Raw genomic sequence first — 19,315 nt, forward strand, 5'->3', positions numbered from 1 at the left:
CCATGTGCATACATGAGGAGTAACATGATTTCGGACCATAATTTCGGGACTTGTACCCTGCATTATTAGCCATTTACCCTTTCTATAGGCTCAATTTTTAATTGTCTGTTTCCCCCTGAACTTAGCTCAGGAGGGGTTAAAAACATTGCTATGATATATCCCATATATTGTATGCATAGAGAAGCAGGATCTCTTCTCTATTTCTCTGATGCACACCTTCTGATGCAGCAGCATGGAGGATATTATACAGCAGTACGGAGTCATGTAGCTGTGAATTCAGCTGTGGAGTGAGATAAAAGACTTTCTGCAGCCATGTATGTGTCTAGTTGCTTCTGTCTATCTACATCAGCTCTCTTCTCCCCTTCCCTGTCCATAGACTTCTATAGAATTCAGCTGTAATCTAATCTGAAAGAATTTGATCAGTACGTTTAGAGTAAGTAATCAGCGCAGGAGGCAAGAGAAAGAGGAAAAGTGGTTGATGATTGGAAAAAGAGGCATTTTTCTGTAATAAAATCTATTACGACATTTCTTATTCTCTTTTGCACTGTTTTGGAAAAAAATAAAAGTGTAATTGTCTAAATGTTAAACTTATTTTAAGTGATTTGTGAAGCTGCTCCTATATTAACATAACTATATTGCATCCATTGCACATAGAGAACATTTATTCCTAAGGGATAGGGGATAACTAGCTGATCAGTAGGAGTCTGACCGCTGTGACCCCACTCATCACGAGAACGGGAGCCTGGTCAGTCCCCAAATGAAGGAAGAGCGGGTCGGGCAGTGCAGGAAGCAGAGGTCAGGCAAATGCACCGTGCTGCATTCATTTCAATGACAGCACTAAAGATTCCTGAGTGCTTGATTAAATGTGTGATGAGTGAAGGCTTCACCACTGTGGAGACACGTTGAAATGGAGTGCCGTTAAGCAGGTGGCTTCCAGCCATTCAAATTTTGTGAGACTGATGGAAACAGCCAAGCAATGTTTATTTTACTAAAGAAAGGAAGATAACCCCATGCCAGACACCCATAGTAAAGCTTATCTACAAAGGGAACAGGAGATTAGGCATGCTGAAATTAAAATTTTCCTGAAATTCATTTTTGGCAACCCAAGAATACAACACAACTTGAGCATGCCATATTTCGTTCCCTCTCACTCTATCTCTCCCTTGTTTTTTCTCTCTTTCGTTTTCTCTACTGTTGTAAATTAACCACGTCCTCCAGATTAACCACGTCCCAGAAGGCCACTGCCATCACCCGATGAAAGGATCTCCCAGGTTGACATCTATGAAAACCTCGTCTCTAAAAGTGAAATACTTTGAATAATAGGAAGAAAAACATCAATGAGCACATGCTAGGTCTTCTTAAGGCCAATTTTCACGGGACGAATGTCGGGCAAACGATGCCCAACACTAGTCCCCGCATACACTCACTTGCTCCTGTGCAACAGCATAGGAGCATCACTGGATTGCTCACAGAGCGGCCAGCAGGGATCCGGGATGGTTGGAGGAGATTCCTCTCCTCGCTCTTCCCTGCCCCTCTCCATTCACTTAACACAGCAGTCGCTCAGTACTGAACGCCTGCTATTTACACTGAATGATCAATGTTCAGGATTTTATGCAGCTTAAGAGATGAACGATGATCATTCAGTGTAAGCAGCAGCCGTTCATTACTAAACGGCAACTATGTTAAGTGAATTGAGAGGGGCAGGGGAGAGCAAGGAATGAAATCTCCTCCAGCCTCCCCGCTGTGAGCCCACGATACTCGCTCCTGTGCAATAGCATGGGAGTGATTACATTCGGGGATGAGTGTCAGGCATCATTTGCCCCACAGTTGTCCCATCTAAATGGGGCTTTACTGGGTGGAGATGCATTTTAATGCCGAAGTAACATATGGAATTCCAAAGTATCCAACGACTGTTGGTGGTTCTAGTCAAAACCTGAAGCAACTAGTTTGTTAACTTGGGCTTTTCTCTGGCTGCATTTATCCCATATATATTACTTATATATAAGCTACTATGGTCTTGTATTCTAATGTTAGAATTTTTACCAAGAAAGCAAAAGAATTAACTTTGTGGCTTCTAATGGATATTTTGAGAAAAATGAGCTGACCCGTTAACCTTCCGAGAATGCCATGAAAACAAGATAGAAATCTTGATTTTCTTAGAAAGTATGTTCTTTTAGATATTACTTCTCCCATACACGGCTTTAACAATACAACATGTTTTTAAAAAGAACGTATTGGAGCTGATTTTTTTTCTTCCATCAAGAAGAAATCTTGCTGTTGTCCATATTTTATTCCCCAGCATCCACTTCAGTTCTTACAGCTGGTATCCTGTAGAATGGTTTTGATGCAGCGGCTGCTTTCATAGTTCAGCACAAACATAAGGACCATTTCTCCGGATGAAAGGTAAATCAACAGCACAAAGCCTTTAGAAGCCAGGGACACATATACACCATATGCAGCAATTTCGGTCTGATATTTTTAGCTTTGTTAAGCTAAAGCACAGTTTACAAAGCCATTGTGGATTGTGTAGCTTTGTATTACAGCACAAGATATCTCACAACACATGGGGACGGAACGGATAGATTTATACATTAGCAGAACATAAGAAATCTATGGTTCTCCAGTTATCACTCATCTCTCAATCCCCGTATATGCTTTTATGTAGAGAGTAATTGTTTTCTTTGGTCATATGAATCTCTAGCATGTCTTATATTGCAGCACCGGTACATGCAAGACTTATTCAAGCATGTTGCATAAATATGTAGAATTAATTTACATAGAATGTATAAATACATCATTATGTGTTTTTGCCATTTTAATAATCTTGTTATGTTAATTTCTTATATATTATAATTTTCGGGAAATAATTCTAAAAAAAAAAAATTGACAATGACCTTAGTTGTAATCAGGGTAATACAGATTGTGCTACTACCAGGGACTGCATTGAAAAGGAGTCCACCATTACCTATTACCTCTCATTTACAGTTCGGTAGTTATCCCCTGGGACTTGCATAATTTTAATAAGCCATAATGTGCAAAAATGTGAACAATTTATTTAAATGAATGCAAAATATACAACTCCTAATTAGTCTTGTGCTTACTCTTTCCCAAGTGACTCACTAAATATGTGGTTCATGTCCCATAGATTAGAAAATCCATGGGCCATTGCATGTGTAAATGACAACAGACTTAATGCTGGAAAGGGAATATGTTATCACCCCTGGTTTCTATCAATCATACACAACGCAGTCAAAGATGTGAGTTGCGTGATATAGAAGGGACCTCATTGGGCATGGATGACTTGTCAACATAGGCCTACATACTTCTGATGGCATGCCTGATCTTGACTGCTATGTTACAGCCATGGCATTCGTGCACCTGTGCCTTTACTTAGTTTTCCAGGAAGTGCTGACCAATTTGGTCTGTTTTGCATTGTGTGAAGTGGCAGCCTCCATTTTGGTTCAACTATCTGGTACTATCCACCAATCTGTCCAAAGCCTTCTAATTAGAGTAGTATATAGCTGGATTACAACTTCATTTGGGGATTTAGGCTCAAAGAATGTTTAGTGTGGGGTTCCATCTACATGAGGTTGCCTTTGTAAGACTAACCTGTAATGTGTTTTACACATTATTTTATTTCAGAGAAATTATGGTTCATAACGGACACATAAAAGCAGTCAAAAACAGAAGCTACCAGTTCAATGGGGGATGCTTTAGCACAAGTATGCATTCATGTAAGCTTGAGATAAGAGAACTGCCAGCTTTAGCAAATGTATTCACATGTAAGCTTAAGGTAATGTAACTGCCATGTCAATTGTAACGTTTAGAATAATTTGATGATTATTGCTGAGATGGGGCAACCTAAGCCCTCTGTCATACTATGATTGGATGACAGCCGGGTGGTATTTTACACTGTATTGTTTTCCGGTGCACTGACAAATTTGGCATATCTAACTGATGAGGCTTTGATATCCCATGAGTATCACCTAAATGTGGAGGATTGCTCTCTAAAACCTTGTAGCTAGCAGATGGGCACACACACTTTGATCATAATATTTATGTGTGCAGTAACTATGAGAGTAACACAATTTTACATTTTTTTATTCAGTGTTTGTAGTCTGCTGTTGGCTTTTTTGATTGCTCCACTGTATGTTGTAGCTATGGCGTACATGCACCTGCAATTTCTTTTTGTTTTATAGGATCAACTGATCAACTTGTACTGATCAATGTGGTCTGCTTTGCTTTGTAGAATCGCATTACAGGAGAACTTAATTTAATTAAAAGTAAAAATAGAAGTAATTATTACATATCCTGAATCTCCTGTCTACAAAACTAAGTTTTGTCCATCTACAGAAAGTACAGCTAGTTATGGCTATGGAACCAAACCTTGGCATAAGCATGGTATTTTAAATGAGTTCTCAAAATAGAAACAAAGGATGTACATATTATATCATGGAGATCATTGAGCCCCTGAAGCATCTAGGATACGTTCAGGTACTGCAGACTTCTCACCAAAATCCACAACAATTTACAGTACAAAGCATGGGTATGGAGTTCTCAGCACAGCATTCAGGGCATGCAGCAGATTTTTTATATCTGCAGCATGTCATTCCTATTGCATAAATGCCATAGATTTTCACAGTAATCTCAATATTGACAATGCAGAAGCTAAAATCCATGAGATCAACAACAAAATCCACATATAACAAAAACTGAGGTGGAAAATCTTTGCTATGACTGGTCATACCTTAGGGAGCACATAGAGAGGAGACCATAGCTCAATTTGACCCATTCTGTTTTATTCATTTCCTATTGAATGGATACTTTCTATTTGACAAATAATATAGGGACAAATCCACCTGATGCCTTTTCTTAAGATATGAAAAGCTGAGTTCCAGGCCATCTCCTTTTGACATAAAATTGTGTTAGCTGATCTCAGGCTCATCGGATGGGCCTCCTCATGCATGTCTGCCCTTTTCATGGCATCTGAAGTCCAGGGAGTGAAAATCAGCCTTGACACACAAGCCCCACCAGCCCACGTGCAAAGTTTATAGATTTTTACATCTGCCTGCTAGAGCCAACCGTCCACCCAATATTTATTAACTAAAACCAATGAATATAGAACCAGAACCATGCACAGTATATATAGTACTAGAACCAAGCTCAATACATTAATACAGCAGCAGAAATGTGCTCTGCGTAATTGCAGAACCATTAGTAGACTCAGGGCACAACACAAAACAAAGAGTTGGGAAGGATGTTGCAGCCACTCAAGGGTGGTCAAGCCACCAGGTGGTAGCGCCTCCGACCAACCTAGGACAAGACGTCGTTAGCTACAAAAATACTCTTGATAGAGAGATATACTTATTGGGACTAGAACTATGGATCATGTCACTGTATGGGAATGATAAATCCTCAACCAGAGGATAAGATGATCATACACTCTTTGTTCAGATATTTCAGTCAGACCAAAACTGATGATAGTGTCACGGTCACGTTTCCATTTGTAGCTAACGCAACAAAATACTTAGTAAGGACTTGCGCGTCTTAGTGCAAGAACTACAGAATTTTCTCATTAGGTACACTGTTCTTAGGTTTATTGCATCACACTTTTGGTCTCGGATTATTGCATCGTACTATAATCTCGACGCGTTTCACCACTTCGTAAATGTGGATCATCAGGAGTGATAGTACTAGGTAAGTCGTATAATTTGCAAAGGTGAATCACTGTGCTCAAGGTGAAGAGCCAAGTGATGTATATCAAAGTTATGAGTCCTAGATGCAATATATGCTCATGCTAGTGCCTATGAACAAAAGGTAAGACGGCTTCTAGAAAAAGATGCAACAAGCCAAAGTCTCCTTTTGGGGGAAACCAATCCAGTATATAAGCTGAGACCAATCTGATTATCTCACTCTCGCAGACTTAAGCATTCCATTTATGCAATTGTCAAAAAATAGCTAGGAAGTCTGGGAGTCAATCCTAACACTCGTTGGCTAGCACCGAAGGCTATATACGCCTAGAGTCAATCCTCCTAAAGTGCCAAACTGCCCAGTTAGAATCTGTAGGTAAAAGCTGGTCTCTTTAAAGGCCCAATCACCCCAGTCAAAAGGTCTAGAAGAGCGAGGTATACAGCATAGATTGTTTCCCTAAGCATAATAGCAGGCTTTAGTATGTCAAAATAACAAAGAGAGGTCCCATCGCCTTGATGGTAGGCAAGGGAATGAAGAGCCGTCTGAAAACCACCCGTTTAAGTAGCATAAGTCTTTCCTGTGAATAGGGCTGAATTTTCTAGTTAGACTTTTACTGCCCCCCCCCCCCTGTGAAAAATCAGAACTATTAGTAGGCACATAACATAAATACAGCACCAGAACCAAGCGTATAACATAAATACAGAGCGAGAATCAATAATTCCATTGGACAGGGAGAGGGAGTTTAGCACTGCTAAGCTCCTCTCCCCTTCCCTCCCTCTCTCTGCAGCTTGCAGGCTCACAGCAATGGGAGGGGGCGGGGTGGGAGCTAGTGTGCTAAACTCCCATCCTCTGTCAGCCGCTTGCTGCCTGCCTGCAATGGGCGGGGGTGGGATGGGGCAGGAGCTAGCATGATAATCTACCGCCCCATCCTGCCCCCTCCCTTTGTAGGCAGCTTGCAAGGGGCATAGAGGTGAATGAAGGGGGTGGGGGTTAGCAGAGCCACAGCCAAACTCCATCCCACCTCCCTTTTTCAGCAGCTCTCATAGGCTCCCATAAGAGTCTATGGGACCGGCCAACAATTCTGTCCAGAAGGTAGGTACAGAACTATCTTTTTCGTCAAGCATAAAATCAGCCATCCGGAATGCTCACCAGATGCGCTATCTTTTCCAGTCAGCCGTTTTTACACACCGGAAAATCACCCATCTGAACGAATGCATTGGAATCCAAAGCATCAGATGGTTATGATTTTCGGCCAACGTTTTACTGTGGCAATCTTGCCACAATTAAATGCTCATGTGAATAAAGCCTATGGCTAGCTTTCAAGCAGATGGTAGTGTTATCTATGGCATGGCAGTGACAAGACAGAGGGAGAGGCGGCACACATTTTTGCTAAATGAACTTTACCTGACATTAACGGAAGTGAGGGTTTTCACTCCATTGAAGGTTGCGTGATATTCAAATATTGCTGAACAGAGAATGGCATTAGCCGTTTCATTAGAACATTATCATATGGCACAACTGACTGCTCAAGATGAAATTTGTTCATTATATGAGCCCTGACTTGATCCAGGTCGCAGAAATTCACCTGCTATCTTCAATGGTGGTTGTCCGTAATCAACCTTAGATTAGACCTTTTCTCCCTGTAGGGGTTGCATCTCTCCTGGCGAGACACGCAGATGTCGTAGACGTCTAATATCATAACACTACGTTATTGCATGTTTATCCTCAACTAAAGTGCTCAGTACTGCAGGTGAAATTACAGCGGTCTCACATCATCATCATTATACACACACTACCACCCCTTAAACAAGCATTTTTACTAATAAACCAGTTTCCTTCTATCACAGGTCTGCGTATAACCCCAACTTATTAGACCAAGCCTCACTTACATCCTGGCATTACAGTAGTGTCCATAGTCCTCTGCTGGTCCAACCCACCACATTGGCAACACTGCCTGCGTGGGTCACCGCAACCTAGTCTCTCGTTCAGTCCTTGACGATCAGGACCCTCAGGTCAGTACTGGAGTGGGTTGAAGGAGAACCTACAGGCTGTTCATGATTGCATTAGCTGGATCATAAGCAGTGCGCACCCTAGCAGATCACATGATTCGCTCTATGATGTCATGGATTACTCTGCGAGTAATTCAACAATGTGAAAATGAATATGCCGCTAGCTAACATCCACAAACCAGCAAGCTAGAAAACAGTGCCAGTACAGTGATATACTAGTAGAATTAACTGTGCCTGATCATTATCAGGGTCAGGAGGAGGACTTAGTATATGCTGTGGCAGGGACCATCATTTAATTCCTTTAGTGGCACACCCGGAAAAATCTCCTTGGCTTGCTGCACTGACCATACAGTTAAACCCTGGAAGATTTCTGTGGACAGTTCTAGTGCTGAAATGCTGGCACAGACACACAGTTATTGTGCCATTGTACATGTTTGCCACTTCGAATTACCTCAAGAAAATCTCCGGGGCTTGCTGCACTGACATGGTAATAATAAACCTGACACTGAAGGGTTTAAAGGGGCTAGAATGAGCGTCCCCTTATGTTGTCAAACAGGGCAGATTGCCAGTCCAGGCCTGCTGATGTGAGCCCTTCATGTAGTAGTGTCTTGTAGTGTGAGGTGGCTAAGTGGCTGAGTGAATATATAGGCCCACCTACCGATGCTTGACATATTTTACTGAAGAACTTTAAACAGCCTTAACAGCAAACACAATCTTTAAGGTAGTAACAACGATACAAGCTGTCTCTGATTGGGGGAAATGGCGTATGGCAATGTCAGTTGGCCGGCTTGGGTCACTCTTGAAGGGTAAGACCACAATGCTGTCTGTGTTGCCTCATCACCAAGCAGGAGCATAAACAGCGTCTGTTCTTCTCCAGAACTTATATTGCATTGAAAAACCCTAATTTAACGACCCCTCCTCACATACGCAGTAACCTAAACCATACACCATCAGAATGCTTAATCATCTCTTACAGTGACAGTACAACACTATAAAACTTTTATTAAACTCTATATTGGAGCCTAAGAATTATTTGCAGTCCGAGTAAAGCTTATGCATATATTCAGCAAGATAATAACTTTGCAACCCATTAGGAAGTTGATCTGTCCAGGCAGACCCTATAGCGCCATAAGAGAACCCCATTTCCATTTTTCTATGGTGACCCCTTATCCTTATGTACACCCCCAAACTGCAACCCCAGCATTTGCGTCACTCTTCAATGTAGTGTTTGAATGAATGGCAAATGAACAAAGCAAATATACAAGTTTCATACAACTATAAATGGCAGCATATGTGTCTTACCCGACTGATGTCCATGCCTGAATCACAGCTTAGGGGCTGTGTTGAGGTTAAGCCATTGAGACCTATGACTGTTGAAATTATGCCTTTGTCATCAATTTTCCGAATCATGGTACCATCTACGAAGTAAATGAAGCCATGTGCATCTACAGTAATACCTGTGGGAGAGAATCAAAATTAGTCTAGACAATAGCAACAAACAAAATTTAAGAAAAGTTACAAGAATAGGACTTCAGTTTGTTAAGTAGGCTTAACCCCTTAGTGACGAAGCCTGTTTGCGCCTTAGTGACGGAGCCAAATTTTGGAAATCTGACATGCGTCGTTCAATGTGGCATAACTCAGTAAAGGCTTTACATATCCAAGTGATTCTGACATTGTTTTTTCGCCACATGTAGTACTTCATTTAGATTGTAAAAAGAGACCGATATAATTTGTGTATATTTATTAAAAGTACCAATATTGGAAAAATTTTGAAAAAATTGTCATTTTTTCACATTTTCAACCGTAATATCTCAAATATGTCCAAACATACTGTACAAATTTTTGATAAGATATGTATTTCCATCTGTTTACTTTATTCTGAATGCACACTTGAAAAACTTTTGTGTTTTTTTAACCATTTAGAGGACGTACAAATTTAACATTACTTTTCAGCATTTTGAGGAGCACTTTGTTTTCCTGCACCAAGCCAAGTTTGCAGAGGCTCATAAGTGTCAGAATAATAGATACACCCACAAATGACCCCATTTTAAAAACTACACCCCTTATTGTATTCACTGAGGGGTGTCATGAGTATTTTGACCCCACCAGTTCTTTTCAGGAATTAGTTCAATTTAGGGGACAAAAAATAAAATTTCATATTTTTGCAAATATGTCATTTTAAAGACATATTTTTTTCCTATAGAGCCCATGAAAATGAGGATTTACACACCAAAATGGATACCCCCGTTTCTCCCGTGTTCAGAAACATACCCATTGTGGCCCTAATCTTATGTCTGGATGCATAACGGGAGCCAAAATGAAAGGAGTAGTCGGTGTCTTTCAGAACATAAATTTTGCTTGAAGACGATTTAGGCCCCATAGCACTTTTGTAGAGCTCTTGAGTGGCCAAAACCAAAGAGAACTCCCACAAGTGACCCCATTTTGAAAACTAGACCCCTTAACGAATTTATCTAGGGGTGTACTGACCATTTTGACCCCACAGATTTTGAATGAATTCAAGCCAAGCAAAAGGAAAAAATTGTGATTTTAATTTTTTTGTCAATTCTGTCGTTTTAAAAACAGCTTTTTTTGTACAGCACACGCATGAATGAAGCCTTTCATCCCAAAATGGATACCCCTGTTTCTCCCGTGTTCAGAGACATACCCATTGTGGCCCTAATCTTATGTCTGGATGCACAATGGGGCCCAAAACGAAAGGAGTAGTCGGTGGCTTTAAGAACATAGATTTTCCTTGAAGGAGTTTTAGGCCCATAGCACTTTTGTAGAGCTCTTGAGCGGCCAAAATCAAAGAGAACCCCCACAAGTGACCCCATTTTGAAAACTAGACCCCTGAATGAATTTATCTAGGGGTGTACTGCGTATTTTGAGCCCACAGTTTTTGAATTAATTGAAGCAAAGCAAAAGGAAAAAATTGTGATTTTCGTTTTTTTGGCAATTCTGTCGTTTTAAAAACTGCTTTTTTGGTACAGCACACACATGAATGAAGACTTGCACCCCAAAGTGGATACCCCTGTTTGTCCCGTGTTCAGAGACATACCCATTGTGGCCCTAATCTTTTGTCTGGATGCACAACGGGGCCCAAAATGAAAGGAGTAGTTGGTGGCTTTCAGAACAGAAATTTAGCATGAAGGTGATTTAGGCCCCATTGCACACTTGTAGAGCCCTTGAGCGGCCAAAACGACAGAGAACCCCCACAAATGATCCCATTTTGAAAACTAGACCCCCTAACGAATTTATCTAGGGGTGTACTGTGTATTTTTACCCTACAATTTTTGAATAAATCTAAGCAAAGCAGTAGGAAAAAAATTACAATTTTCATTTTTTTGGCAGTTGTATCAATTTAAAAACTGTTTTTTTTTGTACAGCACACATAGGAATGAAGACTTTCACCCCAAAATGGATACCCCTGTTTGTCCTGTGTTCAGAACCATACCCCTTGTGGCCCTAATCTACTTAAAGGACGCATGGCTAGGCCTATAATGGAAGGAGCACCCGTTGGATTTTAGGGTACAACGGAATAAATTCCAGGCCCCATTGCCCACTTATAGAGTCATTGAGCGTCCAAAACTATAAAGACCCCCACAAATATCCCCATTTTAAAAACTAGACCCCTTAACGAATTCATCTAGGGGTGTACTGCGTATTTTGACCACACAGTATTTGAATAAATTTCAGCAAAGCAGAAGAAAAAAATTACAATTTTCATTTTTTTGGCAATTTTGTCAATTTAAAAACTTTTTTTTTTGTACAGTTTACATAGGAATGAAGACGTTCACCCCAAATGGATACCCCCGTTTGTCCCGTGTTCAAAAACATACCCATTGTGGCCCTAATCTACTTACAGGAAACATGGCAAGGCCTGTAATGGAGGGAACACCAGCAGGATTGCAGGGCATAACTGAATAAATTCCAGGCCCCATTGCTCATTTGTACGGAATAAAAATTGACTCCCTAAAATCCCCCCCCCCCCTCCACGCCCTTTTCGGCGTTCCCCAAATCTTAGATAAAAGTAATAATGTGAACTGTGTAGTATTTCCAAAGACGGGTAATTATGGAGGCTGGTTGGGATGGGCACATGGGGCAATAAAACCGGGTATCCCCCCTCCTCTCATGCTTTTTGGGAGTCATTTTTTGACCTCAGTGGCGGGGATGGGGTGTAAAAAGTGGCGCTCTGTGAGTCTCCGTAAGCTTGCTGAGGTGCAGCGGTCTCACACAGAAGGCGCTCAACAAGCTGCTCCTGGAACTGCAGGAAGGCGAGCGTTCCCGGGGCTTCTTGTAAATTGCGTATTACAGGTAGCGGTCTGAATAACGCCGGGCTCACACAGCCGTAGGTGGATCCCGGCTGTGAGCCCGGCTGTGACCCTGCGTACGGCCGCGTAATGTACTGCGCATAACTGCGTACTTACACGGGCGGTCATGCGCAGTACACTTTTTTTTTTTTTGTTTGTATTTCCCGCACCGTCGCTTAGCGATGACGCGGGTACCCGCAGCCCGTATACAACGTAGTTGCGTATGGGCTGCGGGTATATCCGCGACCATGGAGCACAATGGGCTCTATGTTGCGGATATCCGCGGTAAAATAGAACCTGCTGCGTTCTCTTTTCTGCGAGTGGATTACGCAATTCCAACCCGCTAATGGGAGCGGAATTGTGTAATCCAATGCGATTGATCTGCGTATTACCGCTAATCAAACGCATGCGGAATCCGTAATTCCTATCCGGTCATGTGAGACCGGCCTAAGGTAGATCGCTACCATTTTTTCACGTGACCGGGGACTGCTCAACGAGGCCACCCGTCACTGCTCCAGGCTCTCGGTGACCGTTGGTCGCCGAGAGCAAGGAGATATTAAGTTTCCTGGGCTCCCCGACTCTTGCGCATGTGTCCGGTGTTTTGCCAGCGGTCGCATGCGCAGAATACGGGAAAGTTCACGGAAGAAGATTGCGTCGGGGTGCAAATATGGAGGCCTCCGGTAAAAATTTTCTCTCCTCTCACCGATCGCATCAGTGAGGGGAGATGAAGCTTCACCTTTTTTTAACTTTTACGTGATCGCCATTATTCTTTGGATAACGGCGAACACGTGATCAGGAACCGCTCACCGCGGCCCTCCGTGAAATCTCCAGGCTCTCGGCTAAGTTTTGTAGCCAGGAGCAGGGAGATTTTAAAAAACCACAGCTTTTGCGCATGCGCCTGCCACATTGGCAACGGGCGCGTGCGCAGAAGCTGGGGTGAGGTCCGCAGATAAATCCGCAGGTCTTAGGTACGTCATTTCATCCTCCCTCACGGATATGATCCGTGGGGGGAGATGAAACGCAAGCTTTTTTTTAACTTTTTAAAACTTTTTTTTTACTTTTTGCACTTTTTTTTTTTTACCTTACACCCCTTTTTTTATTTTTATTTTTTTACTTTTTGCACTTTTTTTTTTACTTTACATGATCACTGTCATCCATTGGATGACAGTGATCATGTCCCTGGTGACATCCCTCTGCTCTTGGCTACACATGGCAGCCAGGAGCAGAGCAATTTTGAATTTCCCGGGGCTCGAGCCCCTCTGTGCACGCGCCCGATGTCAATCATCGGGCGCGCATGCGCAGACGGGGATTTCGGGTCCCGGGACATCGGGACATCGCAGAGGAGCGGGGGTGAGTATCTTCACCTCCCCTCATGGATCCGATCCATGAGGGGAGGTGAAACTTTACTTTTGTTTTACTTTTTAAACTTTTTCGCGATCACCGCTATCGCAATGGATAGCGGTGATCGCGGGCCCGGGGACCGCTCACAGTGGTCCCCGGTAACACCTCCTGGTTCCCGGCTACCTTCAGGAGCCGGGAGCCAGGAGATTTTAAATTTGCCGGGGACACCCGGGCTTCTGCGCGTGCGCGTGACGTCATCGTCAGGCGCGCATGCGCAGAAGGCCGCCGGCGGGTCCGGGAGGACCAGATCTCCGGGGGACACCGCCGACAAGCCGTGTGAGTATTTTCAGCTGCCGTGATGGATCCGATCCATCATAGCAGCTGAATTACTACTTTTTTTCACTGTTTTATTTACTTTTTTGCGATCGGCGCTATCCATTGCATAGCGCCGATCGCAATACCGGGCGGGACTGCCCGCATCCTGGGATGACAGCTCCATGCTGTCGGCTACCTGCGGGCACCGACAGCATGGAGCTGTCACGTCCTCAGGCCAGTGGGCATCAATCCAAAGAGGATGCATAAAACTACGTCCTCTAGGATTAAGGCCCACTTTCTGAGGACGTAGTTTCCCGATGGGGCCGTCGTTAAGGGGTTAAGAGCTGATTCTGAGTCTGAAAATGAGAAAGTTAATATGGAATGGCTCATTTTATGAATAGCCTTTTGATTAAGAGAAGAATTAAAATACCAAATGGTTTTATAAGGTTTGCCACAATTTTTTTTGTAGGATTCATATGGAATCGGACACAGAAAACCTTCTATATATGGAAGCATGCAAAAGTACAGTTTAGCCACATCTAGTACATTGGGTGCTATATAATAGCTCCTTCTAACTAGGTTCTTATGGAGCTGTAATACATTCACGTGCATCAAAACAAATAAAACTATAAGTAGTCAAGCACAGAAAAACAGCAACAAAGGAATAAAGTTAAAGGGTTCTGACATGAAAAAAATTTTTTTTACTTACCTTGCCTGGCCAGGACCAATCGCCAGTCATGTCCCCTCCGTCGGGCATCTTCATCTGTGGCTTCTAGAAGCAGAGCTGGAGGGGTCAAAATGACCGCTTCCTGCTCTGCTCCATCCATGAGCCACTTCCGAGGTGAACGGACGGGCGCCACGTCACAAGCAGTGCTTGCTGTGGGCGGCCCGTCCGTCCTGGCTGAACTCCCGAGTTCTGCGCGTGTGCAGTGGAGAGGTGGCCCGTCCTGACTCCCGTCAGAGGGCACCTGTCCTCTGCGCAATCCCAGAGGGGGGGGGGGGGCGACCCATCCAGGCTCCTCGGAGGAAGAAGAGAGCCTGCTGGAAGATGAGCCCCACTGCACAACAACAGGAAAAAAAGTAAGCATTAGGTTTTTATGCTTTAGCATGCCATTAATCGTAGGTTCCCTGTGTATATTAGGCAGACCAGGGAACAATGGCTGCTAAAGCATAAAAATCTTATTCATGTCAGAACCCCTTTAAAGAGGTATTCACATTTCCGACTTTTTTTTTTTTTTAAAGGAACGTTTCCTGGACTTTTTACACATCACAATACAAAAAGAACATAAAGGAAGGTGCATCAGTAATATTTCACAGTATTAGACCATCATACTTTCATCAATCCTTTAAAATTTGTAATAAACCTCTTTTTTATTTTTAACTTAAAAAAAAAAGTAAAAATATACTAAATAGAGATGAGCGAGCATACTCACTAAGGCTAATTACTCGAGCGAGTAGTGCCTTATGTGAGTACCTGCCCGCTCGTCTCTAAAGATTCGGGTGACGGCGTGGATGACAGGTGAGTTGCGGCGGTGAGAAGGGGGAATGGGGGGGAGAGAGGGATCTCCCCTGCATTCCTCCCCGCTCTCCCCCGTCGCTCACCGCCTGACGCCGACCCCCAAATCTTTACAGACGAGCGGGAGGATACTCGGCTAAGGCACTACTCTCGGGGTTCCCAAATTTGTTTCCAGAATCTCAAGAATATCACGCCAATAAGTCTGTAAGACAAGACACTCCCAGAACATGTGCATGGTTGTGCCGACATCTGTCAGGCTGCCTCAGGGAATAGGCCCATAACATGCAGCAGCGTAGCGGTGTAATATACTCTGTGAAGGAACTTAACTTGTACTAGGCAATCCCTAGCACTAATCATGGGGGTCTGGAGGTGGCCAATGGCCACTCCACTCATTTGAGTCCAGGTCCGGTATATCTGAGCCCCATTTCTCAAGAGTCTCATCCTTCAGCAGAGTAAAGCGATCTGCACATCACTTTAAAGTCAAATAGGTGTGGGTTTCCTCTCTGGGACAGATGTGGTGGCTAAGTTGTTAGCACTGCTGCTTTGCAGTTCCAGAGTTGTCGGTTAAAATCTGAACAAGGTTTTCATGTTCTCTTTGTGTTTATTCTTGTTGTTGTCCTCTTCTAGAGCAGAACGGACAAGTGTGGTGGATCAGTTATTAGCACTGCTGCTTTGCACTAATAGAGTTTCAGGTATGAATCTATTGAAGGGCAACATTTTATGTTCTTTTTATTTTTCTTGTTCTTCTCCTCTTGCATAGGACAAATAAGTGTGGTGGCTCAGTTTTTAGTGCTGCTGCTTAAGGGTGAAGTCACACGAACATATATCGGCTCGGTTTTCACTACATTAACAGCAAAAGGATTTGCAGGGAGAGCGCTGGCCCTTTAAAAAACAATGCAGGAGAAATCATTGATGATGACGAAGGGAAAGCAAATCTACTAAACAGTTTCTTCTCAAGTGTATTCACCAAAGAAAAGGAAATGCCACACGAGATGCAGGGGAATAAAACGAACGCCTCACAAAATGTCTCATACCTAAGGCAGGAGGAGGTGCGGAAGCGTCTAAAGAAAACTAAAATTGATAAATCGCCGGGCCCAGATGGATTACACCCAAGGATACTAAAGGAACTAAGTGACGAGATAGCTAGGCCGCTATACCTAATATTTCTAGACACTATCAAGACCGGAGTAGTACCATTGGACTGGCGCATTGCCAACGTGGTTCCAATTTACAAAAAAGGGAGCAAAAGTGAGCCTGGTAACTACAGTCCAGTAAGTCTCACTTCAGTAACGGGAAAAATTTTCGAGGGGATTCTGAGAGACGCCATCGATGAGTACCTCAAGGAGATTAAGGGAATAACTCCTCACCAGCATGGATTCATGAAGGGTCGCTCATGTCAGACGAATCTGATCAGTTTCTACGATGAAGTAAGCTCTAAGCTGGACCTGGGAGAATCTATTGATCTTGTATATCTGGACTTCTCTAAAGCCTTTGACACCATGCCACATAATAGGCTAATATACAAAATGAGGCAGCTCGGACTGGGCGAAAACGTGTGTAAGTGGGTAAAAAATTGGCTCAATGATAGAAAGCAGAGGGTGGTAATAAATGGCTCATACTCTGATTGGACCACAGTCGCTAGCGGGGTGCCACAGGGTTCAGTACTAGGCCCCACTCTGTTCAACATATTTATCAATGACCTGATAGAGGGGCTGCACAGCAAAATATCAATATTTGCAGATGACACAAAATTATACAATATAATTAATGCAACGAAGGACAATGTACAGCTACAAACGGATCTGGATAAGATGGGGGCTTGGGCAGAAAAATGGCAAATGAAGTTCAATGTTGAAAAATGTAAGACTATGCACATGGGCAGGAGGAACGGATGTCACAAATATTCACTTAATGGGGTACCACTAGGGAAAAGTGATATGGAAAAGGATCTGGGGGTATTAGTGGATAATAGACTAAACTGGAGTAACCAATGCCAGTCAGCTGCTGCAAAGGCAAATAAAGTCTTGGGGTGCATTAAAAGAGGTATAGGGGCGAAGGACGAGAACATTATCCTTCCATTATATAAGGCACTTGTCAGGCCTCACATGGAATACTGCGTACAATTCTGGACACCGGTGCTCAGGAGAGATGTCACAGTGCTTGAGGGGGTTCAAAGAAGGGCAACTAAACTAATACATGGAATGACGGGACTGGAATACCCAGAGAGGCTATCCAAATTGGGACTATTTACTCTAGAAAAAAGAAGTTTAAGAGGCGACCAAATAACCATGTATAAGTACATGAGGGGACAACACATGGATCTCTCCCGCGATCTGTTTACACCCAGGACCACGACGGTCACAAGAGGACATCCGCTACGATTAGAGGAAAGTAGGTTTCATCACCAACACAGAAATGGGTTCTTTACTGTAAGAGCAGTTAGACTGTGGAACTCTCTACCGGAGGAAGTGGTGATGGCAAAATCCATAGAGGAGTTTAAAAGGGGACTTGATGTCTTTCTGGAGAAGAAGGATATTACAGGATATAAATATTAGGTTAAGTGTCAATCCTGGTATACAGGCAGGTAGGAACTATTAGGGGTTGATCCAGGGAACAGTCTGATTGCCATTAGGGAGTCGGGAAGGAATTTTTCCCCCAAAAGGGCTAATTGGCTTCTGGCCTTGGGGTTTTTTGCCTTCCTCTGGATCAACACAGTAGTATAGACAGGCTGGACTAGATGGACAATGTCTTCATTCAGCCTTACATACTATGTTACTATGTTACATTGTCCTCGTGTGCAGGGGGGGAGGATGGAAGAGCCAAGTGCAGGAACTGAGCTCCCGCCACCCTCTCTGCCTCATCTCCGCCCCTCTGCACTATTTGCAAAGGGGAGAGGTGGGACGGGGGCGGGGCTAATTCTCGGAACTTAGCCCCGCCCCTTTTCCGCCTCTCCCCATTACAAATAGTGCAGAGGGGCGGAGAGGAGGCGGAGAGGGGGCCGGGAGCTCAGTTCCTGCTCCTGGCTCTTCCATCCTCCCCCCCCTGCACACGAGGACAACGTATATCGGCTCGGCGTAAAAACCGAGCCGATATACGTTCGTGTGACTTCACCCTAACAGTGATAGAGTTACAGGTTCAATCTGACCAAGAGCAACATCTGGATGGCGCTTTTCAAAGTCCATGCAGATAGTATCCTTGATGGGATTTTAACCTAGGACTCCAGCATTGCAGGGCCACAGTGCTAACTACTGAGCTACATCTGTATAACATTCACACACGCACGCACGCACTTCCCTCCAGTCTATCACTTTTATTTATAAAACAATTTTCTAGCAATCTTTTATTAAAAAAATTGGGTCAGAGCGACCAGATCCAATTTTGCAAAAAATTGGTGCAATTTTATAGCCCAGCTGATTACGACGCGCAACACTAGTGATAAGCATCAGCATACCTTCTTCTTTCACTGCATAAGAAAGCGCAGTACATTGCGTTTTACTATATATTAAACCATCATTAAAAATCCTATACTGCGTGATACACATTTCCTTAAATATTGTGGCCTCTGACTGTACAGCGATATACATCAGAGCCTTCCGGCGGAGGTATACTTTGAAAAATACTTTGAAAAGAGCCTTATCTGTATTCATTTTAGATGTTGAAAGCTGCTGTATAGATCAACTGGAGCCAAAAATAATCCATCAGAGACTCTGTAGTTTAGAAATGGGAGCAGCGAAGATTTCTACTACACCTAATATTCCTCATTACTGTAATTATGCTGCTTCATGAAATTGGAGATATTTTAAGGACCATATTTGAGGGACTTATATAAGATGCTCTGATAACACGTGACACCGTACTGTAGGTAGTAGAGAGGAAATTAATTCTTTATTTATTTTTCTTACCAAATTAAATGTTGGAAGGGAAAGCTGAGTGACAAGTGCTGTCTGACATTACTTGGCATCATTCTCCAGCAGCTGCCAATTCAAACACCAGCATTTCTGTGACTGATTTTCAGACCAAGATTGGAAAAATATCCCATGACATGCCAAAGTTTGAAAGTGAAGGAAGCAGTGACAGGAGATTAATTAGCGGCCGTGTTACTCAAGGCATGGTCCTGATAATGTGGTCGCAGA

The 19,315-nt window shown here is 43.2% G+C and overlaps 1 protein-coding gene across 1 annotated transcript in view; it reads right to left on the reverse strand.

Annotated features, from left to right (window-relative positions):
* Positions 1-19,315, reverse strand: part of TENM1 (teneurin transmembrane protein 1) — a 616,814-nt gene that overhangs the window by 68,401 nt on the left and 529,098 nt on the right. Inside the window, exon 24 of the mRNA XM_066581697.1 lies at positions 9,003-9,157. Coding sequence (XP_066437794.1) covers positions 9,003-9,157 — 155 coding nt within the window. The remainder of the gene's footprint in view (positions 1-9,002; positions 9,158-19,315) is intronic.

The sequence above is a fragment of the Eleutherodactylus coqui genome, chromosome 10, assembly GCF_035609145.1.
Source record: "Eleutherodactylus coqui strain aEleCoq1 chromosome 10, aEleCoq1.hap1, whole genome shotgun sequence".
NCBI classification, from domain to species: Eukaryota; Metazoa; Chordata; class Amphibia; order Anura; family Eleutherodactylidae; genus Eleutherodactylus; species Eleutherodactylus coqui.